Raw genomic sequence first — 25709 nt, 5'->3', positions numbered from 1 at the left:
GACAAATGGGTAAGTTTTGGCAAGTTTTTCATCAATAGAAGCATGCCAAGTGTTCAAGCCAAAATTAGCCAAAACTAGCCAAAAAAAACATCGTGTAGTGTGTTTGTTGCCAATTTTTTGGCAAAAAAAGAGTGTATAAAAAAATAAAAACAAAATGCACACTCCCACATGCCTTTGTCAGCCAAAATGGTCATGTAGCCTTGCTCAACGTGCACTTTCATCGGCCAAAACTAGCCGATGTATCTTGACAATGCTTACCGATTAAACTTGCCGATAAAAGCCGATGTACATGCTATAGTATAGCCGAAAAGCTGATGCTTGCCGATGGTTCTTGCCGATAAAACAAGCCGCCTACACCCTTTCCCTTTACATACCACGTCACACTCTAACCTACCTGAACCCCTACCCGACTCTACTCCCTTCACTCTAACTAGTAGAGGATACGTGAAGTAACTAACTTTGGTGATTAGGATCATACCCAAGAAAATGACATGCCATAGACTTGAGAAATAACTTGTGTCTGGTTTGTACAAGGGTATCATATCATAAACAACATGCCCAGGTCGTGCATAACAAGTAGTGAATATATGACAACTAACAGATGTTGCGAGCTATATATGCGGAATGTGGCAAGAAATGTCGATTTAAATAAAAGTCCATAACATACTATTATGACACAGAGAAGATTATCTAGGACAAGATGACTAGGGATGAAAATGGATACTCAACGTTGTTGATATCCGCCACACCTTTGGTGGATATAATTGATTTAAATGAAGATTTATATATACAGATGACATTTTACCAGCCATTCATCCAGTTAAGTCATATACTATCCAAAATTAACAACTACATACATATTCAAGTTAAAATTATATAGTTTTATGAATCGTTCAGTAGCTTAGTACGATAATACTCTATGTTCTTTTTCATCTTTAAATCAACCATCTTTAGAAGTTTTAATTTTTTTATTTTTTTTTTTTAACTGAGAAGTTCTATGCTATACATGCATATAGGTTTATTATAGTAACTTAAATTTGTTTATTTTGCTCAAAATGGTGATATAGTGTTATCTTTCTTGTTTATTTAAATCATTAAGGTTTCAGAATACAATCATAAACATCAAGTTTTTATGACTAACAAGCATTAGTTATATTGTCTTATATTGATCTTATTCCATCTGTAACTACATGATTTTATTCAAAATTAGGATTGTGCTAAAATTTTGTCTTTCGATATCCAAGAGATATCCATTGACATGGATGTGGAGGTGTGCATTATTCCACTCAATCCATATCTGATCCATGGTTATCAACCGACAACTACATTTTGAGACCGAGTAAAAATATTACGTCGTCTATGAGTAATGTAAAGTGATATGAGTGTCTGCTGTCACTTTGTAAGACTGTAAGAGACTAAGAGTATAAGATCTTGCATCACAACTAGATAGCGGAACCTGCAGAGGTAATTTTCAAGTAAAAATTAGCACTCGATCTTCGAACCTATAAATCAATCATGTATTCATAATTCATGTGTCCCTGTGATACAGGTCCATTGGGCTGTCGAAGATCCAACCGAAGTATGTAGAGAAGCCCGTCAAGACTTGTTCATCATTCTAGAAATACCAGGCCCATTGGGCTAATGTACTAAATTTTATACTTTCATTTTGATTAAGGGCGACAATAAATCTACAACAATTACTCATTGTTCATCATTCTAGAAATACCAGGCCCATTGGGCTAATGTACTAAATTTTATACTTTCATTTTGATTAAGGGCGACAATAAATCTACAATAATCACTCATTGTTCATCATTCTAGAAATACCAGGCCCACTGGGCTAATGTACTAAATTCTATACTTTTATTTTGATCATTCTAGAAATACCAGGCCCATTGGGCTAATGTACTAAATTCTATACTTTCATTTTGATCAAGGGCGACAATAAATCTACAACAATTACTCCGTATAAGTTTAACTGTATTCATTCTTCTTGCTAACTAAAAAAGATCGTAAAAATCATAGCAAGTCAACAATCACAAAACGCTTGTTTGTCTAGATTAATTAGGAAAATTAAATTTCTAGAATGAATATTATTGGGCTCTTTGTTTTTTGGTTAATTAGGGTATAATGCAATATAATTTTGTTTCTTATTTTGCCTATTTTGAAATTACATATCCAGTCCTACCCACCTAGTTAATATATATGTTACATCCGGTAAAGTCATCAAAGTCAATAAATAAAAAGTTTATTAATATTTGACTGTAAAATGAAGGGCAACTAGCTAGGCTGATAGGATTATTTTCTTTTCTTTTTACCCATATAGTTCTTTTATATGTTTTCTCTATCTAATTTGATGATTAAGAATTAAAGATATATCTTGTAGTGAGGAGCAGAAGGAAAATCAGAAATATTATCAACATTCAATGCATAACTAAGGTAGAAAAAGAACTCAATCTAAAACCTGGCTTGTTTTTATTTTTAGCTAGCTAGGCTTAGGTACATCAAATATTAAGTTTTGCAATTGGCAGAGGGGGGGTGAGGAGGAGGGCGAGGGTCCCCTGGTTGAAGGTGTGTCGTTATTGCTTAATGATAAGTAGCTGGTGTTGGGTCCCACTGCATATGCTAAGGGTCAAACCTTGTGAGTTGAAATATGCGTCCTAGCCCCAGCTTGCTAACTACAAATTAGACGATGTGATACAAAACCCCAAAAATACATATATCTATATGTAAAACTTAAATTAAGACGGTTGATACAAAACAAACAAATATCGATTTGAAAAACCAAAAACCAATAGAAGCTGAAAAATCAAATGGTAAAATATGAAACTTTAATGGTTTTTGTTTCCTACGCCCGATGAATGTTTTACTTAACAAAACTCATGTTTTTATACGTTAATCCAAATGGCAATTAAATTCATTTAAAATTTTTTTTTGCAGGGTTTTTCTCTCTACTCTCTCTCTCTACCCTCTGCTCTTTCCCTCCCCAACGGCTCTTTTTCTTGGATCCTTAGATCGGAGACTGAGCGTTTTTGAGATCGAGATCAGGGTTTTTGAGATTGAGAGTTTGAGATCGAGATTATTCCCTTCGGGTTAGAGGTCCCACTTCGGTGGATCTAACCATATTTTTTTATTATCATTCTTGGGCCGGAGATCCCTTCCACCTTGGTGGATCTGGAAGCAGCCTCTCTACCTTTGTGTAGACGTAAGGTCTGTCTACATCATACCTCCCCCGTACCCCGACTTTGCCGGGATTGGGTACCGTTGCCGTTGCCGCAAATTCATGTAAAAAGATATGTAGTTGCCGATTCTTTTATAGAGTCAATCAACGAAGGCTTAACTTGAGAAAACCCATGTACATGAGATCTAAGGTTGTATCGACTTTTTATACACATATATGTAGTAGGTAAAGGGTAAAATATAAAATTTGCATATTAAATGGTTAAGAGATTCATTAATGCTATGAAATCTTTGTATTACTAGTTAATTAGTTAATAATATAATATAATTGTTGCTAGTTAATTAGTTAATTAGTTAATATTATAATATACACATATATAGTAGGTAAAGGGTAAAATATAAAATCTTTGTATATCAATAAGTTATATATATGAACTAGCTTATTACCCGCATAACACACGAGATTTGTATATTTTATTTGCATTAAAAAACTTTCAATGTCAGAAAACTATTAACATTTTAAAAACTATTAAACCCTGTATAAACCATAATATTTAGAACATGATATTAATCGTTAAAGAAAATGTTAACAAATAATGTTTTCAACCATAAAACCAAAATATATAAATAAAATATTAAAGAAATATATTTATTAACACTAAGTTGTAACTATATTTTTATTCTTATAAAGTGTACTAAAGATTTTATTTTAATCCATGTATTTAAGCAATCACATCAAAAAACCATGTAATATAAGGATTTCTGAAAAAATATTTGTATTGTAGTTGAAATAAAACGTTATTAATGGAAAGAAAATGTAACTGGAAATTCTCCAAACAATATAATATTTTAACGTTTTATTATAAATAAACACTAACTTTTTTTAAAAGAAAAACATACCATTAAAATTCATTACCAAAAAATAATTAGTGAAGTTAATTAAGGGATATATTATCAACAAATAAATAAGCATATAGTAAATTTATCAAAAAATTTTTTTTTTATCAAAACTTAAATATCATATCCAATTTATTAACCTATTTTAAATTGAAATATTGTTAAATACTCAGTTAGACGAAATTTGAATATAAAACTTTGTATACATGAATATATAATATATACTACATAAATAAAGGATTTTTTTTATATAAGTTATAACATTAAAAAATAAGAAGTACCATCATTATAAAGATTTAATTAATAAAACTATTAAGTGATATTCAATTATGTCATTGTTAAACTAAAATAAATAAAATTATATGATTTATTTGTATAAAAGTAAAATATAAGGATTACAAATGTTACTAACTAATTTGTTGGTCAATGATAATGTCATTAACGAAATCTAATAGTGAAAAAATAAAAGCAAAACTTAATTAATGGTTCGCATTTTCTCAATTTAAAATTAAGGTTTTTATTTTAATATATCTTAAAGATATAAAAACTCAATATTCCTACCAATTTTTCTCATTAAAGCCACCAATAAAAAATTATAGTCAAACATTAATAATGAACTAATTATACTATTATTAAAATAATGATTATGTAATCATGGTTATACTTTTTTTTTAAAAATTGTATATTTGTTAAGCCCACATTATATTTACTTATCTATAATTAAAAAAAAAAATTACACAAACTTATAAATAACAAAAGTTCTAGACGCAACATATAGATTCCTCGTCTTTAATCGAATGATTTTCACAAAAAGTTGACATATATGAAAAAATGTATATATATTCAGAACTTAAATAATAATTAAAAAACTATATAGAAAAATAAAATTTCTATTATGTGACTAGACTACAACTATTTTTTAGCGGAAACAAAAAAGAAAATAATAAAAGGTGTTGCTTGATAAATTTTTTATACTCAAAGTATGTTAAATTTTAACCAAGATATTCAAAATATAAGATTACAATAATGTATTTTAAATTTAAACTTACTTATTAAAAATAGTTACATTGTAATTAAATAAATATATTTTAATACTATTTAACGGACTTGCTTTCTTTTGATAATGTATAAAAAATACAACTATGTTGCGTCTGAGGTTCACGGGTTTGTATGGACCTGGCCGGGTCGGGTCAGTTTTTGACCCGTTAATACTAATTAACGGAGGAACTTTGTTCATTTTCGTTCGTTTAAACTTAACGAACGGTTCATGAAATGTTTAGTTTGTTTACAGCCCTAGGTGTACTTAAACTCTTACTTTACTGGTTAAGGATTTCTTCAAGTTATTATTAAGTGACTAGTCAAATTGGGAACTTATTGATTATTGAATTAAATAAAAAAACAAGATTGAAAGTTTAAGTTTAAATCTTGACTTATGATTTTCATTTACCTAAAAAAGAAATGATATATCACCTTAATAAATAACCTAATAACCCTCCTAAAACCTTAAAATATGACATTGTAATAATCCTTCTAAAACCTTAACGGCATACTAACAAGAATACAAAATTTTAAAACTTACATCTTTACTAAGTTATAAGAATTATGCCGCATTGTTGAAATGTTAGAAACAGAAGAGTTCACAAATGACCAATTTATCCTTATTAAACTCTCTTATTTACTAATTATAAGAAATTACTTAATTGCCCTTAATGAATTAACTTTCACCTTAAACTCTAAACTTTTAAAATATTTTCACTACCACCTTTACAGTAATTACATTTACATCAAAAATTCAACGCTGCGCCATCAGATCACCGTCACAAGCACCGCCGCCGCATTGTGCGAGTATCATGTTAGTCATCAATAAAAGAAACATATAAAAAGCTCGTTCTACAATTGAATATTGAATTTCGCTGATTGATTTCAAAAGTAATAATTCAACTATTTATTTGCCTAGTCATATAAAATGAACGAAAATACTGTATATATTTTTATATAAATTACATTTATTTTCATAAATCTTTACATATACGGTCAAAAAGAGGCAAAATCTTATTTACATATGTATTAAACAAACAGTGAAACTTGTTTTAAGAAAAGGAAAATAAATTTAAGTAGAAACACAAAATCTAATAAATTATTCGGGTTGAAATTTTCTCTCTCTAACTACTATATCTAATAACGTAAGGAGGGGGGGGGGGGGGCTTCCAACTAACAACTATCCAATTCTTACGAAAATTATTGGCATAACATACCCAATTTTTTATTTTTCACTTTTTTTATTACATAAATATATTAACTATATAAATATTAACTTAAAACAATTATTAAATAAAAAATAAACATTACATTAGTACTTTAAGGGGAAAAAAACATAACATTATGTTGTATAATTTTTATAACTTTAAAATTATGTTATATAATTGAGAATTATATGAACTCTAAAATGCAAGGACCAAACATGGATAATTGAAAAATAAAAAAATATATCTATAGAAATGGAGGGACTAAACATGGATAAGTGAAAGTGGAAAAATTCCATCATCTTCTACATTAGAAGATGATGTATCAATATATCTATATGAAACCAAAGAAAAAAAAAAGCAAAAGACGTGGGGACAAAAAAATTTTCAACGGTCATATTTCCAACCCAAGCATCGGCTTCCAAAACCAATTTACTACCCGAAATCTCTTGCCCAAGTCGTAGCCGAATGGTGGCGGTGGTGTTGCCGATTGGCTTCATCGAACCCGACCCCCTACCCGACTAGTATTCTCTTCCCCCTAAAATGTAAATAGGTAGTTGAGGAGACTAAATTTGTTAAATTAAAATTAGAGTAATGTGTGGGGTCATACACAAAACACAAGGTAAAACTGTAATTATCTTTCTGTTTTAAGTTTTCAAGATTTAATTAAAAAGAATAAAATAATAGTAATTGGTAGTTTTAATACAATCCTCTAGTATTTGATGGTAAAAATAGGAAGACCATTTCTGAGATTTAAAGTTGAAATGAGTTTGGGAATTGTGGAGTGAAAAAGAAAACAAGGTTGTAATATAGATATAGCTGAAAACATGAATTATAAAAAGTGTGAAATGTGGATGATTCAGTTGGTGACCAGAAATGCAGACCAGACCAGTGGCCCAGTCTCTCTCAGTCATGCCAATACCAATGACAGGAGGAACCTCTCTAGTCTCTACCATTCATTCATTCTAAATTAATAAAGTTATAATGAACATGTTATATTGTAAAAACAAAACTGGCAAACAACCATATGTCCTTACATACAAGACTGTTTGATTTTAAAGATGCACACTATTTGTATATCAAGTATGCATGCCACCTTTTAAAAAGGTGGATTTTTGACTGTTTTATTATGTGAATATGGTGCAATGGATACATCATAAATGCCACGCAAAGTGGAAGTAAAATAGTGCTTTTAAAACTGCTTTTACCGGTTTTAGTTTTGACTAGATCAAAAATTCAAAACATGAATTTTTTTAGCTATATAACCGATATACTCATACTCCATTATCTATATTTATGATAACTATGGTACGTACCCTATAGACAAAAATAAATAACTTCATATGATTTCTCACATGAAAAAAATAAATAAATAAAAAATTACCAACTGTCATTCTAAAATAATGACTAAGGATTTATTTTTTTATTCATTAAAATGTATCAAATGAGTAAATATATAAATAATGTGTATTAAGTAAAATATTATTAATCTAGGCACATTACCTAAATTTAATCCAATACTACCTTTAAAGTTTAAACTAAAACATTTCATCAAACTAATAAACTACTCACATCTCCTCCACATATATATACATATATACCATCACCATCACCATCACCACCACTCACTAACACCGACAATCACCAACATAATTATCTCTGTCACGTCATTTAACATGCTGTAAGTTATTGCCGTTACAATTTACAATGTGTAGTACATAAAGATATAAATGATTAATCTTGTGTAGAAGTATATAAAATATATATTATGGGTGTGCATGATAATTAAACTTCTTTTTGTAGCTATCATATATATCTCTTTTAACATAACAAGATGAATCCAAAATTGTGAGATTGTCTAATTCGATCCATATATACCACTTGAAATAAAAGATTGAGATATGACAATATATAGAATTAATGGATTTTATCCAAGAATATAAAAGAAAGAAAGAAAAGAAAGGGAGGGGCAGTTTGGATGAAGTGGTGAGGGTGAAAGGCACAAGACATAAACAACAAACAACAACAATAAATAAAATAAATGACATCTTCTATCTCTGTGTGTGTCTATAAATCTCTCCTGCATGGAACGTCAAGTCGTTGTTGGATTTAGAATCCCAATATAACACACACACCAGAATTCCACGCCTTCTATTTACCCTCTACCTTTTCAAACCTTTTTCTTTCTTCTTTATTTTATTTTACCCCCAAGAATGTTATATGCATGTACATGTATCCAAAAAAAAAAGTCTCCTATTTATTAAAATAAAAAGTTATAATCAAAATTTATGTGACATATATAGAATAATAATATTTCAACTACGTACATTTATAGATAAATTTTTTTTTTCAAGATTTTAAACCTTTTTTTTTACATTGTCTCTAATAAATATTAAAAATAAAAAAACAAATGCTAAAAAACAAAGAAGAATAATAAAGGGGTCAACGTTGGTATTTGTAGGAATGGGAACCAACAAGTCCTTTTTGTGTCGATATTTCCTTTTCTGATCTCTTGCAGACGTGGAATTCCCTTTCTTTCACTACTCTTCCATTACATTACAAATATTAATAACACACTAGCTTCCACTCTTTCAATAACATGCATCAGATCAACAATAATACATCCTCTGTGAAGAAAATATGCATTTTTTGTTTTACTGATGTATTTTAGCGTGTTACTAAAATCTTACATTATATACTTTATGAAATATTTGCGAAGATACATCGACCACCATCAAAGTAACATATTACTAAGTCATTTTATTCAAAAAAAAAAAAAACATTTCAGGTATTTTTTTTTTCTTTTTTGAACGGCAGAATATTATTAAATAAAATGTCATCAAGCAAATCACTTGACGACATGAGACGATAAAAGACTTACAAGGAATTAAGAGGGTTTTGAAACCACTCGATCATCACGTGAGAACAGCAACCTTTTTACATCTACTCGTGCAACACGTGTAATTGAGCCATGATGAAATTAAACAAAAAGTCTGACCGAATCTGTATCGGGGAGAATACTTATTCATTACGATGTTTTCAAATGACCCAAATCGTACAAAACATAATGCCTTCAATACATATCTTAGTGATGACCGGATATAAATGGTTAGAAATGGTTACGGTGAATATTTATGGAAAATTAGGTTGCCTACATCTATTTATTAAGAGAGTTTATGTTTCCATTTTTTCATACTTGGTCGAGCCATGGAATTTTTTATAAGGATAAGAGAGTTTCATGCGCATTGTCATCCAATGACTTATAAAAATTCAAGATAATTGATGATACTTTACAATTATTTCATAGATCTTTTTCTGCTGTGTGTCCAGATCTTTTTTAGTCAACCTGGTCGATCAATCACTAAATTTTCCCACTAATAGACATTAATGATTGTACGTATAGGGTGTTCACTTTTACTATATTTGGGGTGTGTGTTTGAATACAAATTTAACTTTCCCAAGTGACCTACATTCACACTCAAGGTGTGTATATATTCTTTCTTTTTCAAGTACTTATCACATAATTTTAATCAAATTGATTTAGGAAGTATTAAGTAATTGTAACGCATCTATTTACCCATGTACGTTTGTTTATTTACAAGAAATAAGAATTACTTTATAAGACCATGAAATTTGATAAATGGATTAAGTGACCGGCTAATAATCCAGTTGAATATTTTAATGTAATTAGATTAACTTGTTTGATCAAATAAGTCATAATAAGAATAAGACATCATATAAGTATGGTGGTTCGCAATCTGTTGTGGCCAAAATCTTTGTGAAATAGATATTCAGAACTTGAGTGACCAGAATTAGAAACTTGGAGAACTGTTGTAAACAACTGCCATATTTAGCGCCAAAAAGACGTTTGATCCCTTAATTCTGCCATATGAAATCCGGAAGGGGATATGATTTTCTAAAGTTATCCCAATTTGATTAGTCAAGTTGGAATAATCTTGATCCTTGATTTTCATCCAATGGTCAAAATTTAAAACATATATTTAAATCTTGACCCTTAATTTTCATCCAAGGATCAAGATCTTCCCAGCTTGACTAGTCAAGTTGGGAAAACTTTAAGGAATCCTAATCCATGAAATCCTCTAGTCTTTTCTTTTTGGTTCTTCTTTCTTAAACACACACATACAAAACATTTTAAATCTTTGATGGTATCCAATTGAGTAATTAGGGTGAACCACCGAATAGATTCAATCTGAAAGCGTTAACGTGCATTCAAAGATCATTAATCATCATCCGGTTTTTTGTTCGTTTTTAGTGCATATCCCCAAAAGTTTACGTACAACCTCTAAATTAAACCAATATTCTATCAAGAATATCGTATTTTGTTATGTTTTCTTGTCCATCATAAATTGCACATTCTTAAATCCGTTACAAATACAACATTAGTTACTTGTCTCAAACCAAACCACCTTGTGTGTAGCTGCGTAAATCTCATTTAAGTCTAAACTAATTGTACTTTGTTATGTATGTAGTAGTTATATATCTGATACATACATTTTTTGCCAGCCATAGTCTAGATACATACGTAGAATAAAACAAATGGAGAAAAAAAAATGAAGCCATAGCATATTAGACACTTTTCAAATCCCCAAGTAATTGAGAGGTACACTACGACTCTATATCTATCACTCTCATTAGCATCCCTTTTGCCCCCCAAATAATTCACAAACACATATACACACTACTAGCCCGGCCCCTTTCATTCTTCAACATCATATCCTCCTCACATTTTTAGATATTATATACAACAATTAGATATATTCAATCTACAACAGGTTATAGCAGGCTATATATATATTGAACTAGAATGTGGATGATGGGTTACAATGAACCTCATGACGATCACTTGAACATGAGCATGGTAGATTCTTATACCAACAATGGCACCCGAAAACTAAGACCGCTAGCTCCACGACCTCCCCCGCCCACCTGCGCCACCACCTCGTCCTCAAACCGCTTCCATTCAACTCCTCATGATCATATCCTTCACCTCAATCATCATCATCATCTAGGTATATATAAACTTATTTATTTCACAGTTAAACTTTTTTTTTGGAAAATCTACTCAAAGTTTTACTAGTATATCATTTCGGCAAGACGCATAAGATACAAAAGTTACAAAACTATTACAAATTATAACTAAATTCAATCTTTTCTTTCTAGCTAGTCAATTTGTATTTCTTCATCTTGTAATGATTAGATGTTAATTTGATTGATATGGGCGCGCAGTTGAACAAAACAAGGTGGTTAGTAGAGAATTTAATCCACAACAAATGGTGGTTGTGAGCTCAAGATGGAACCCTACCCCAGAGCAATTACAAACCCTAGAAGAACTATATCGTAGAGGGACACGGACACCATCTGCTGATGAAATCCAACATATCACGGCCCAGCTTCGTCGGTTTGGAAAAATCGAAGGGAAGAATGTCTTTTACTGGTTTCAAAATCACAAGGCAAGGGAACGCCAGAAACGACGTCGTCAGCTTGATAATAATAATAATAATAAGTCGTCTACTACTACAAATAATAATCATGATCATATTCACCACCAACCTACTACATTCTTTTCTACCGATATGAATCACCTTGATCAACTCATACAACAAAAGAACTTAGGTAACTTTCACTACCAAACGTTTTTTGTATGTTTATCGACAAAATGGTTAGGGTCTACATATACATATAGTACATTTTTTGTGAGTCTAGTTATATTGTTATGATGATAGTCATTTTATTTGCAACTTCAAGAATGATATATGAACATGAAGAGTATGAAATAAAATGATTAGGAACAATCCCATTTTTAAAAAAATTAATATATAAGACTAGCTAGCTATAAAATAATGTTATATGTTTTAGTTATTTTTCTATCTTCCTATACATGCAGGATTCAAATATAATCTTGATTTATGTTTATTTAACCTTAGTGTCAATCTTTTCTTATATTGTCGTTAAACCGTGAATCAGTGAGTGATAATTGATCGGCTTGATATTTTTATGTCTATTTAACATTAGTGTCAATCACGTGATTTATCTTTTCTTATGTTATCGCTGAACTAGCTAGGGAGTGAGAATGGATCGGTTATCTATATATACTTATTATTTGCTCGATCATTTAAATGATGTGATACAAGATTGTTGTTGATTTCAATGAGCTAGCTAGCAGAAAGAATCAATCAGGAAGAAATTAATTAATAGGAATTGTGTATAGAGTTTATGTTTTTGTTTTTATGGAAAGTGATATATGGATGGTTTGGGAGTGATTTTGGAATCTGTGTTTGGTTGCAGATGTTGAAGAGACCAGAAACTGGGCAATACCTACATTTTCAGAGGTCTGCTGCTTCTTCTTTACCTTTCTTTTCAATTTTTCTATTCTTGTGCTAATTTATATTTATATTAACTTCCATATTTATACATACAACTATTAAAATATTATTATGTAATGTACACTATATTATAGGCTATATAATAATAATAAGATGTTATGTACGTATAGATCTTTATTACGTCAATGACTTGTGACAGAACTTAGGATGTGATTTGACACATGAGATATGATACATGGATCAGATCAACGTAAATGTATCTATCATATATGTGAAGATTAACTAGCTATACTATCACATGAAATAACTTATATGTATATTACATTTATTAAACTATTATAAATAGATGCACGTATTATTCTAAAAGGACTATATATATGGTTAAACAAATGACATATTATATATATATATATATTCTCAATATAATCAGTAATTTGCGCTGAACATACCATCAAAGCGAAATTGTACTAACAATTTTTCTACAAAGTGTAGACATATATATGAATGTTCTTAATTTTATTCATCAACCACGTACCATTGGAGATACCTTTACAAAAAAAATGTTTAATTAGTATTCATTTGTACATGTAATAACTTTTTAAACAAAATTCAGAAGTTATAAGAACTTAGGTCTAAAAAAAAAAAAGTTATCTAAAGTTTTTAAAATTATAACCCAAAACCCATATACAAAAATTATTTAAGTTATGAACCATTATCAGTAGCTGATTAAAATGTATTTTGCACTTCTAAAGATCCGTGAAAAAATTTGATTGTGTATAACAATTATTGAGATATATTTTTTGAACTTTTAAGTGTTTTTTTTCTTAAGTCGAATATTATCTCTAAAAACTGGAGGAAAAAACATCTTATTTGGCCGGTGTACGTACGTCCTATTCATCATGTGAGTTGGATCCAGCCAAGTTGTTCACCACACAGGCAGTACACAGTAAATGTGTAGTCAATATATATATAGTGACTTTGAAATACACTTGAGTGGACTATCATTGACCTAACATACATTAGGGTTTACACTAATAATATGAACATGATTGAAGAAGTGAAGTAAAAAAATAAGAGAAAATAGCTAGCTAGGAAAAGAAGCAAAAAAGGTTTTCTTGTTTTTCTTTAATTATATTTTTCGGGAAATACAAAATACCTGCATTTTCTTCCTTCCTTTTTGTCTGTCCCCTCATTAGGATTTTATCTTGCTTTTTCTTTCTTTCATGAAAGCATACATACATGATACATCTATACGAAAATCACTTTCATTAAAATACCTATCAATTGCCTATATTATTTCATTTAGTGTATATTCTATGAGCTTCTCATCCTTTTGTCTTGTGCTCGGCTCAATAAGCCAATAATAATAAGCTAGCTTCAAACATAGGATTTACATAAGACAAATAAAAGTATATATAGAAAAAGGAGAAATGTTAGGTAAAACATGCACTACCTATATTAGTTAAAGCATGAGGAAATTACGTAAAATTTAGGGGGAGGTTATGTAAAATTCAGGGGGACTATGTATGTTTATCAAATTCAAAGGTTTAATTTGTAACTTTTTTTAAAGTGACAGTACCGAAGCTTAGGTAAAGTCTGCAGTACGAATCATTTTCCCATTATAAAATGTTACAAAACCTTTTTGGTAAATAAATTTGAAGTCTAAAATAAACACAAGATATTTTTATCTATACTATATTATATAAAAATTATACAAGCTGGTTGAAAAGTTAAAAAAAATATAGATTTGAAGTGACCATTCTATCCTTAATGAAGTAATTTATATCATGGGCATATTATTCTTTAAAATCTCAACTACTCCTTTAGATCAATTATTTTAACATCAATTACCACAACCACTCGCCGCCGCCGCCATCACCATCGGTCGCCACCACCACATCGCTTCAATCTTCTAAACTATTTTCACCATCATCTTTACATCGGTTACATTTTCATCAACCTACAATACTCAACACCGTCAACGCACCGATAGTTGGCGTCATTACCACCCGTCGCCGACACAACCAGGCCTTTGTCGCAACCACCACCGCTGCATTACGTGGATATATCATGGTAATTGATATAACAAGTAACATGGCATAAATTGATGACTTTTATTTTATATCAATGCGTATATGTGTGTGTATAAGTATGACAACTCGATCATGTTTAGTACTTTTACTAATTAAAGTCAACTTAATTGATGAAATGAACAGAAAAATGTGCTAAGAGAAAGAACAGGAAAATCATCAGACTCTATGATGACAAGCATAGATCAAGCAGCAGGAAATCATCAGACATGGATGATCCCTACTACTACTACCGTTGAAAATCAAGAAGAAGAAGAAGAAGAAGAAGATCAAAGAAATGATCAGAATGTGTTGCTGCTCCATCACCGTAGAAGGAAAAACTTTCCTGCCACGTGGAACAACATCATCCAATCATCTTCATCATCATCATCTTCATTTCCAACAAATAATTATAACCATATGATCACAACTTCTCTATATAACTCAACAGCAACAACAACCTGCTGCGCCCCATTTCCTACTTGCAAAACGACATCGTCTCTTGTCGTTTCATCTCATGCGGCTAACAGATCACATGATCATGACGACTACTCAGACGAGTCATATGAAACATTAGAGCTGTTTCCGGTCAACAGAGAACAGCAGCATCCGGAGAAATGTTTTCTAAGTAATCCGAGAAATAATGATCATCATCATCATCATGTCAGCAGCCTTAGTGCAGCTAGACAGTTCATTGAGTTTCTTCCTTTGAAAAATTAAGTCAGTCAAATTAATTACTACTAGCTAGCTAGCAACTACTGTACTACTTTCTAAATTCTAATGCATGCTAACTATGTCTTCTTGTTCCTAGCTTATTTTTGTTTTACTATTTGGCCCTTTTAGTACGTACGTAGTTGTTTTCATGTTTTTTTTTTGTTCTTGTTCATTTTTTATTGAACTTCTGATATTTTTAAATTGTGTCTTAATACATATAATGTGCCTTTATTTTTTTCATAACTATAAGTAGTATCATGTATTCATGTTATTGTGCATGCTTGTTCAAGGTTTAACAAACAATTATCCATCTGTCTCTTCAAAATTGTCTTCCGATAGATTTTTAAAAAAAAGCTACGAGTATAAATTAAATTAATGTATTTAGTACTATAATAGTTGCCTAATAAAAGGTCTCTTTTAACTAGTTCGACTTTTGAGATAAAAGTGATAAAATTGAAGTTCAATGTTTTTCTAACACATATCGTGCATGGGTCTCTTTTGTGGAGATCAGTAAAGATAATCGGGTAGGCCGGATAGTGGCCCATTAGTGATCGCAATCTATCATAAAAACAATATACTGTATATTGTTCACATGACAAACTTCCATTTTCTTATCTTGGGCTTGTCAAAACTAGAGAGAGTTTTGGAAAATAATTTCTGTTGCATTGACCAAGCAATTATGAATCAATACGTACTAAAAGTAAGTAACTACTCGTACATGTTTTAACCCTTCGATCTATTATGACAGTTTAGTCTTGGTGTACGAACGATTGAGTGAGGTAGTTGACAGATTCACTAATTCACTCACTTTCAAATCAAAGGCTTCTATGAGTTTTGTCAAGGGCAGTTAATTGGCCAACTCTTGAGTTTTGTCAAAGCAGTGCTAGATACATTTCCACTATTTTCTGTATTTAAACTGCCAATTAAATTTATCAATCTTCGATATCTCTTGAGTTAATTCAAAAGAGACTGTTTGCAGAGATTGGCAACCAATTTTAAAAAACGAACAAGCAGAGACTTTGACTCTAAGATGTTTTTGGGCTAAAAACATTGGCCTCCTGGGCGAATGGAATTGCAAATTCCATTACGCACGGATGCACGATGGCAAAAAGTTATAGTGGATCAATATCCGGGGTGGTTGGATTCTCATGGATCAATATCCGGGATGGCACATAACATTATCAACAACTGTTTGGATATTGAGTGACAGTGTATCCCATTTATAAATTCCATTGTCAACAAAGCTGCTAGCTAGTGGAGATCAAGTTTATAATTGGGATGATGTATGGTGTAAGTCTGATTATTCACTTTAAATGGGAAGGAAGCTGTTCAACAAGTGACCACTGGGCTTCTGAAATGGAACCATGGGTTTGGAGATGGTCCTGCAGAGGATTCTCCCTCGTGGAGCTACGACTGCTGAAATGATATGAATCAATTAGCTTAACTGTCCAGGGGTGCCGGGGTGAGTAGACTGTTGGAATTGAAAGTTTGATCCAGATTGGCCATATACAGTAAAAAAGCATACTCAACAGATGCAGATCACTATGCTAGTGCAAACATGAGACAAATATTCACCATAACGAAATGGAATTCTTTAGTTCCCAAAAAAGAGAATATTTTCATCTGGCATGCCCTTTCGGATCTTTGTCCTACTCGAGAAAACCTATATTCTAGAGTTTTGAGTTTAAATTCTTTGATGCGCCGTTAGTGTCATAACACTACAAGGATAAGGTGTTGCTTATTTGACAGCATACAGGTTAAGGGAATCTAGGCAAAGCATAGGGTTTAGAGAAGATTCATCACAAAGACATTACTGTCCGTGTAAAGGCTATGCATGCTATGGCTTTACTGGAGATTAACTCGATTAGAGTTTGAAGCCAAGACCATTTTGTATGTATTCATGGATGAAAATCCTTTGTAGCTACTGGATCACTTTGGTGTATTCTCGGTCCACCTTTGAGATCAATACCTGACCACATTTGTACAGATTCCACATTGGGTTGACTAATTGTGCTTAGCTTTTAAAAATTATAAAAACAAAGTCCCATACAAAACCATGGTCTTTACTCCTTATAATGGAAATACACTAATACCCACCTTCGATATCTTACAAAATCAATCCCATCAACACATTCTAGCAATTGTCAAATTGATCACATGGTCAATATAGTGCATGCATAAACACCAACCAGACAGTCATTAATCTAAAAGTAGGGTTGTACTACAGCTTTATTATTTTTTCTTGTCATAGGCTTCTATGTTCTGAGGCTCGCATTCAGGACTAAAAAGTCGGACCAGTAAAGCGGTGCTTGCACTTACAGTTAGAGCACCAGTACTTGCCCACCTTAAACTTCGAGGAACATGCACCCTAGGACCTGCAAACAAGACCCAAAACAGAAATATTAATTAGGACTAAATTACAGATGTCCCAAACTTCACAAAGATATCATGATACAGCTACAGAATGAGCATTATTATCATCACAAGTCACTAAAAGTATTCATACTGATATAAAAGATTCTTTCAGGATAGATATAAACCCATGACATAATCTCTTGGTTGGCCCAACAGCATGGTAGTGCCAATATTCTCGTGAGATGGACATAACCTGATAACCAAACCAAACCAAACACAAAATAAACCCCGAAAATGGACATAACTGAAACTAAACAAAGTCAAAACCGATTAAAAAGAAAGCTTTTGGTGCTAAAGGCTGGTATTTACTTTGGGGACACTAGTATGCCCATCTACATCATCAAGAAACTCGGGTACCAAGGACAGAAAAATGAACATACAGAATCTAACCTAAAACAAAGAAGTTGTTCAGCATGAAATCAAGTGGTGAGAATGTTAAGGCCCAAAAGTTTGCAAGACTTACCCAAGAGGATGCACTTTGTGAGATATCCCTTCAATTATTTATATTCTATAAGCTGCCAACGTATATTTGTTCCGTTGCTCCTTATTATTATGGGAAAACCTCGGCTAAAAAAGACCTCTTGTTTTCATTTGTACGCATCTTCTGGCATAACAATAACACAAGTGTGGCTTGCATTCTCCAAGTATTCTAAGATTTTGTATGTCTTCAGGGCTAAGATCCCACTAATTGTCTTACTGGTTAAGTGGTTGGTATATAGGCCAATGAAAACTTACTCTCTGCTTCTTGAGACACTTGGCATGACCTTTAAATAATGACTGTAAAGGTAGTATTCTTTAAAATGCTTTGGTCAAGCCTTTAAATGATTTTCAAGTTCAACAGCTACAAGCCTACAATTAGCTTTCAAATACAAAGGATTATACTCAATCAAACCCTATAAGGTGATCCATTGTTATCCAAACTTATGAGAGTCAAATCTAAGTGAATGCTCTTTCCAAAAATGCCTCAAATATTCTATTTTATCAACGGCTTAGTTAACTGCCTTTGTTTACTTATTTTAATTTTCCCATCAAAATGACAAAACCTCTAATGAATCTCATTCTTAGGTAAGTTAAAACCATTTATTTGCCGCAATTCACTACTATTCCTTAGAAACTGACACTTGGTTAACACACTATTACCACATTTGTTTTCCAGTCCTTAACTTCAGTTTTTAATCGTTTCATAGAAGACTAAATTAACTACATCACAAGTATACCACGACTTGTGCAGTCCAAATTGTTTATAGTGAGGGATTGGAACAACTCTGGTGACTACAGTGTTTTGTCTTTACAAGATAACTCAATTAGACTACCTAACACCGTATACACAAATACCTATATCATGATTAGCATATCATCATAGGCTACCCCGGTTTGTAAGCAAAGTATAAGAATGCAAAAAACCTAACCTAACCTATACAATCTCACCCAAAATTCAAACCTGAGATAAAGATATTAGATACAGGGATACCCCGAAATCAGATTGTAAATAAAGTAGTATCTTTGCTTTCGCAGCTCAACAAGAGCAGGTGAAAGTGACTCGACAAGTCAACGCACTAACAAGTAGGCAGAAGCAGATAAATTACATGGCTTGACAAACATTTTGGAAGTAGTATCTAACCCACTGATGCAATCATTGGCTTAAAAGTATTGCTTCATCCTCTAACGAGAGACGGAGATACACTTTTATGTCCTTAAATGTTCTCCTTCATACTTACAGTATTCATTCATGACCTAAGTGTTCCAAACAACGCATTAGGCTGACGAAGAGTCTATTTAACCTCTCCCGGCAGGTTACATCCTACGGACTATAAACGAAGAAAGTAAAGTAAAAAAATATAGGTACCCAGTGATTACAAAACAATGGTAAAATTCCAAAAAAATTTAACATATGATTTGCTACAAAACTTCAAAAGGACCCAAACTAGTGAAGGCCAGGCTATAGTTTTGGAAAGCGTGAGATAAGAAAGGATCCACATGTAACACATTCACTTCGGTCCTGTGTAAAGATAAAGTTACTACAAAACGAATAAAGGTAATAAAAATGAGGAATCTGTATCTATTAGGATATTAGTCTGTCTGCCCAGACCAGCATTATTCGTAAGTTTATAACCAGTCAGTATTGAAGTTAATAACAAATTCAACGAAAAATCTCTGTGTCCATACCCAGCTTACCAGCATTTGTGCAATTGCGCTAGTATACTCAGCATATGTTTAAAAGGAACAAAGAGATGTTGGTATTCACATGTGGGTATGAAATGGTCCACCATTGCGCAACTTAAATGCAAGAACTAAAATGTGACTTCAGAGTATTCATTCAAGCGTAACAAAGCATCAGGATATACAGGTTACATAAGAAGGTTTAGAACGAACCATAATGCAAACGGCATAGAATCCAAAATCCTAGCGCTCCTCCAACACTAAAAACCCCAGCAGTGTGCCGCATCAATCTTGAACATGGTTTTGAATCAGATCTCATAAGCTCACCATCAGAAAATCCAAGAAAACGCCTCAATGCCATTATTTTAATGAAATGCCTTTCAAACAGTCCTACTAATATCCAACAATACTGATAATGAACTTCCTCAAAGTAATCTTGGATCCACCTGTATCGAACAAAAAATCATGCTTGAGAATAGTTGAATATATATAAGCAACTCTCAAACGAAAACCTAGACATGATTTTAATGTATCAATATTCTCTATGGTATATAGGCTACATTTAGCTTGTCTAAGGAATTCTGGAGTGAAATATATGGAATCTAAAACTATAAAATCAAAAGAAAGTATCAGCACTCATATTAATACAAATAGCATCATCAAAAAATAAGCAGTTTACCAAGTTTCTTTAAACATGGCAAATTATATTGTCAGTTTAGTTCCTGATGAGAACTTGCAAAAAAGCACGTGGCTACTTTTGTTTGGGACTTTGGGTGTGTCCTTAGAGCACAAAGATCACTCCGGAATGTGATTGAATAATAAATCAGATTCATGAGGCCTCCTACAGATTTCATTTCCCACTTTAAAAATTCTCATTCTAGTTTAACAGTCTCAACTGAAGAAAATAGAGGATGGTCTGACATTACAGAAACATATTTGAAGTGTTCATAAAGATCCCACTTTCCAGTTTAAAAGGACAGTAATAAACAGCATTTCGAACACAAGTATTAGTTCCAAATGACATATAGTAGTATATATACAGCTGCCTAATGTTAGCGATTTACAAAGAATTCCTGATACTATTACCAAATATACACAAGTTATATGCACAGTGAGTCATAATTACAGGATGACAGTTAAGGTTAAATGTAGTGAAAAAGAAATGGAAATCAAAAAATAGAATTTTACCAGTCACTAAGAAGCAGAGACTTTGGAATTACGATGAAGGTTAAGTTTATTGTAAAAACGTGAAAAACGATGGCGGTCAGAGGGTTTGGGAAGAGAAGGTTTCTTCTTAAGACCAAATATTTCTTGAACCAAAGGAACGTGAACTAGTAGTAGTTTCCAAGCCAACAACCAACCCAGAACAAGTAGCAAAAGTACAAAAGAGATGGCAAAGATCGGACGAAGAACAAGGAGGTATAAGCGATCTGAAATTGCAAGAGAGCAGCCAACAGATGATTCCATTTACCAGAGGTATAAGCTTCTGCATAAAAATCCCTGAAAATAAGTAACCTGACTTGAGAACCAAACCCAAACAAAAAGAGACTGACCGAGAGTCTGAGACAAATCTCACAAAGCCCAAATGAACTACTTTCATGTATCAACAATAAGATAATTTGCAAAAACTGAAATAAGTTTTGTTGAGTTGGGCCGGTTCAACATAGATTTTAAATTAGCCCAAACCCCCAAACCCATATGTAAAAATTAACAGTTTGGAAAAGAAAATTTTTGAAGAATGCAGAATGAACGAGTTAAGACAGAAAATAGAAGAGTTGTCTTTCGATACTTCTAACAAAAAAAACTGTTCAGTAACTGTACGTTTTTAGTCAAGTTATCATCATACTCACAAATAACAAATTAATTATTTCATCTAACTCTAGTAAAGATTAACAATAGCTTATTGTATAGTTGTCGATAAACAAGATTTCTATGCCTTAGCACATATAGGTAGCAATATCATTAAACATTCATAAAACCAAATTTGTCAGCTCGTGACTTGAACGTGACTCGAAACCTTGAATTTTTTACTCGTGACTCGACTCATAAGCGTCAGCACAGTTTTTTATATAACATAATATATTATAACTATATTAATTATGTGTGTGTGTGTGTGTGTGTGAGCGTGACATTTAGACACAAAATATAAGTTGATTATCTTAATACATTTACCAAAATATTACATTCGCCAATTTTTGGTGTAACTTGACTCAACTAGTAAGAGTGTAACAACTATGCATAAGACTATAAGTGTCTGAAACCCAAACAGGATCAAAGTTCAAAGATATGTGAAGTTCGAGACCCAATTACATTTTCAGCTTTCACTGGAAAACACATGATAATCAAAGAAGAAAAATATACATATAAGTATATAACTCTCTCAAACAGAAGCTCGTATGAATAAGTTGAAGAGGGGAAGGATGAGAGATATCATTATAACTAAAACAACAAGGTGGAAACCGCTATCTGTAAACCTATAGTCTAATCCATATATCAAAACTAAGAACGACCGAAGTGGCCCAGTTCCAACTTCCAACTCAACGCAAACTGACATCATTTTCAACAAAGCAAATTGAATATTTACAAGACTACTGACATTAGCCTTCATCAGTAAGCTCAATAAATTCCGACTACATATAACAACTCCTGCGATCAATTTACATCCGTTTTTAGGTGGTCCAGTAACTATTAGTCATACATGTTGACTGTTTCCCCACAAGGATTAAATCTTCTGTTTTCTTAAGGAACGTAATCTACCCTCCGACATGACTTCGATGTTGTTGCTTACACTATAACATTTTCGCATACGGAATTATCATATTCTGAAAATCATGAACTGTAAAGACTATTATTGAATAGTAATTTTTGCTTAACAAAAACTACAAGCTCCTAAATGAATTTCAAATACATGTGAATCCAATACATGGTTAGATTAATATGTTCCGATTATCATTTCGACTTTTGTTAGGGTTTTTCAATATACCATCTCGAAAAAATGATTATATATTATTCTAGGGCACCTAAATATACATAATCTCACACAAAACCTATTCAAAGATTAAAAACTGATTGCAAGATTGATAGCAAAATTAATACTACTTGCAAACTTTATTTCATCATATTTATTATAAAAAAAAAAAAAATTAGATGAAACTAATAATAATAATAATAATAATTAAAAACTTACAAGAGAAGGTTGTAATCTAACTGTGTGAAGCGGGACGGCGGTTTGTGTGCAAGTTGACTCAAAGAATATTTGTTTGCTTTTTTATTTTTATATCACCGATATGATCATCATCAATCTCAAAAGTATTATATTACCCGTTTGTATTTCGATAATGATATAGCTTTGGTCACTTTTCTGGGCGGGTCAAAAAAATATATATTCTCGGGATTATTCTTTTATAAAATGTAAATTTGAGATCTAATATTTGTTTTGGAATTAACCTACAAATTTTCTTCTTTTAACACTTCGTTTCGATATCATGGATCTCTCGACACACAATAGGTTCAATATGTATTTACGAGATACAGATAATGATCCGTAATAAAGTCATCGGTGATTCATAGAAAAAATCCATAAATTTATCATTTTAAATAGTTGAATTCAAGGATTATTAAAAAAATTTAGCAATACATCTTTATTTCCACCTCACAATATGTTAACCCCTCTAATAATTGATTCGAAGTTAATTTACTAAAAATACATTAAAAAATTAAATTAAAAGTAACATTTATCTTTGTTTTATAGTATGATACTCGCGCAATATCACGGTGACGGCAACTATGGTGATGTAGATGACTGGTAGTAATGGCGGCGACTATTTATGACGGTGCGACATCGAGTGATGTATGTAATTAATGTAAAGAGATTGAAATATAATTTAATCATTAAATACAATTTGAACCATTTGCATATTCAATAATGTGTTGTACGTATAAGATATGATGTTCAAAAATATGTTATAAACAATGAGTTGCTCATCTACACCCTATATATATATGCTATATATATGCTTTTTATGTATGTAATAACTATAAATCAAGGTCGCCCCAATAGTTATTTTAGGCTGGGCAATGGTTTAAGGCCCCCAAATATTTAAGATGTTGGGCTGAAAATGCTATTGGGCTTTTTTTCTACACAAGTTTCTTCTCTAATTAATAGAAAATGATAAACAAAAATTCTTAGTTGCCTATAAACACTATCTAAATTTTATATTTAACCGCAAATATGTCAACTAATTTATTATAACCTGTATATATACATTATGTATGTATGCAATATGTATAAAGATATTAGTATCTATAAAATTAAACCCAGTATCATGATGTAAAAGCTGTTTCAAATCCCCTTTGTCCTTTCCCCCGGTGAATATTTTTTCCTAAAGGAGTTAGAATTTTTCTATTGAAACTATGTGAATGGTAAGTGATCTTATTAGGATTTTAAATAAATAAGGTTATGATAAGCCTTTACCAGTCCAAGCCAAGATAAAAGAAAAGTTTTTGTTAGAGACTTTTGTTAGAGTTCGGCTAAAGGAACCCAAAAAAAGTCCGGCTTAAAGCCACCAAAAACTTTGAGCCGGCATTGCAATAAATGAATGATATTTGTGAAAGTAAGATATATGTGTATCTATAAATGAATGATATTTGTCAACGTAATGGGCAATTAACATCAAAATTGGTGGAAATTAAATAAAGAAATGTACAACCAAAATTATTGAACGAGCATTCGATCAGGCATTACATTTCAATCATTATATATTTTGTGTGTCCCGTCTATAAAAAAGTATGTAATACAATCTACTCCTAAGACAGATACATACAAATATAGAGATCTGATCGAAAGGGAAGAGAAGAAATGAGTAATAAAGCCTTAAGTTGTCTAAGCCTTTAGACGAAGCTTCTTCCTGATTAGCTTTCTTGAAGATAGTTTCTTTATTTCCACGAAATAGAGAAGTGCACCGAATAGTGCAACGTTCTGTGAACAAATACATATTACATGCTAAGAAAACACAAAGGTTTGTTTACAACACAGAGCCGGTACGTCTCAAAATTTTAAATGCACTTATGACCAGCCGGAACCATGACGTTTAAACAAAAAGTTTTTTTAGTCCCAACTATCACTAGATGGGTGCTGAAGACACCTCTATGTCGATGGTGAGTGAACTTTGCAACACGATCAATTAATCTGGATGTGACCAGTTTAGTTTGATCGTGTACCAGGTTAACTGGAATTAAGTATTAAAGTGACAGAATATTAATACATGCAATAATATAAATGACGAGCATATAAACTGGTGAGACAATATGTAATTTTCAAGTGTATTTTATTTATTACTTGTTTAAATAAATACAAGGTTGTTGCGGAACCAAGATATACAAGAATGTAAATATCCTAACAACCCATGAATTACAATTGATCTAAACTTGGAAATTCTCCTAAACAATCGAAACACTTAGAGTTGTGAAATGTTTCTTTTTGCGATTGAGAGAATATTGCACAAGTTCACCAATATTGCAGAATATATGTATTTGCAAAGTTATTAAAACAGCTTGTGCAAGGACCTCTATTTATAGTCGAAGATTGAGCATGGGGATCTCAACTTCGATGTACAAATATGGTTGACAGCACACAAAAGTATTGTTTAAATAATCCTTTGTGTGTGTTAAATAAAGTAAGACAAAAG

At 31.7% G+C, this 25709-nt stretch overlaps 3 protein-coding genes across 4 annotated transcripts; 1 reads left to right on the top strand and 2 right to left on the bottom strand.

Annotated features, from left to right (window-relative positions):
- Nucleotides 1-11081: 11081 nt before the first annotated feature.
- LOC122585854 (WUSCHEL-related homeobox 1-like) lies at nucleotides 11082-15564 on the top strand. Its single transcript, XM_043757973.1, has 4 exons — nucleotides 11082-11350; nucleotides 11568-11954; nucleotides 12627-12670; nucleotides 14881-15564. The coding sequence occupies exons 1-4, from the start codon at nucleotides 11146-11148 to the stop codon at nucleotides 15451-15453; spliced, it is 1209 nt and encodes a 402-aa protein (XP_043613908.1). The 5' UTR covers nucleotides 11082-11145; the 3' UTR covers nucleotides 15454-15564.
- Nucleotides 15565-17447: 1883 nt separating this feature from the next.
- Nucleotides 17448-23291, bottom strand: LOC122609354. Its single transcript, XM_043782408.1, has 3 exons — nucleotides 23210-23291; nucleotides 20236-20468; nucleotides 17448-17822 (listed from the first exon to the last, which is right to left on the bottom strand). Exons 2-3 carry the CDS (start codon nucleotides 20381-20383, stop codon nucleotides 17680-17682), a joined length of 291 nt encoding a protein of 96 aa, XP_043638343.1. The 5' UTR covers nucleotides 20384-20468; nucleotides 23210-23291; the 3' UTR covers nucleotides 17448-17679.
- LOC122609364 lies at nucleotides 20383-23299 on the bottom strand. 2 transcript variants are annotated; one of them, XM_043782421.1, is made up of 3 exons: nucleotides 23210-23299; nucleotides 21211-21508; nucleotides 20383-20468 (listed from the first exon to the last, which is right to left on the bottom strand). In XM_043782421.1, exon 2 carries the CDS (start codon nucleotides 21487-21489, stop codon nucleotides 21217-21219), a length of 273 nt encoding a protein of 90 aa, XP_043638356.1. In that variant the 5' UTR covers nucleotides 21490-21508; nucleotides 23210-23299; the 3' UTR covers nucleotides 20383-20468; nucleotides 21211-21216. The 2 variants fall into 2 exon arrangements, with proteins under 2 accessions (XP_043638356.1, XP_043638352.1); XM_043782417.1 differs by having other exon boundaries at nucleotides 21211-21522; nucleotides 23210-23298.
- Nucleotides 23300-25709: the final 2410 nt, after the last annotated feature.

This window comes from Erigeron canadensis, chromosome 1 (assembly GCF_010389155.1).
Source record: "Erigeron canadensis isolate Cc75 chromosome 1, C_canadensis_v1, whole genome shotgun sequence".
In the NCBI taxonomy this organism is placed as follows: domain Eukaryota; kingdom Viridiplantae; phylum Streptophyta; class Magnoliopsida; order Asterales; family Asteraceae; genus Erigeron; species Erigeron canadensis.
The sequence above is the reverse complement of the archived record's forward strand: the minus strand, read 5'-3'. Positions and strand labels throughout refer to the sequence as shown.

Coding starts and splice junctions, on each gene's coding strand:
- LOC122585854 (XM_043757973.1), top strand. CDS start 11,146: ATGTGGATGATGGGTTACAATGAACCTCATGACGATCACTTGAACATG. Junction 11,955..12,626: donor CATACAACAAAAGAACTTAG/GTAACTTTCACT, acceptor GTTTGGTTGCAG/ATGTTGAAGAGACCAGAAAC. Junction 12,671..14,880: donor CAATACCTACATTTTCAGAG/GTCTGCTGCTTC, acceptor TGAAATGAACAG/AAAAATGTGCTAAGAGAAAG.
- LOC122609354 (XM_043782408.1), bottom strand. CDS start 20,383: ATGGCATTGAGGCGTTTTCTTGGATTTTCTGATGGTGAGCTTATGAGA. Junction 17,823..20,235: donor TCTATGCCGTTTGCATTATG/GTTCGTTCTAAA, acceptor TCTTGTTTGCAG/GTCCTAGGGTGCATGTTCCT.
- LOC122609364 (XM_043782421.1), bottom strand. CDS start 21,489: ATGGAATCATCTGTTGGCTGCTCTCTTGCAATTTCAGATCGCTTATAC.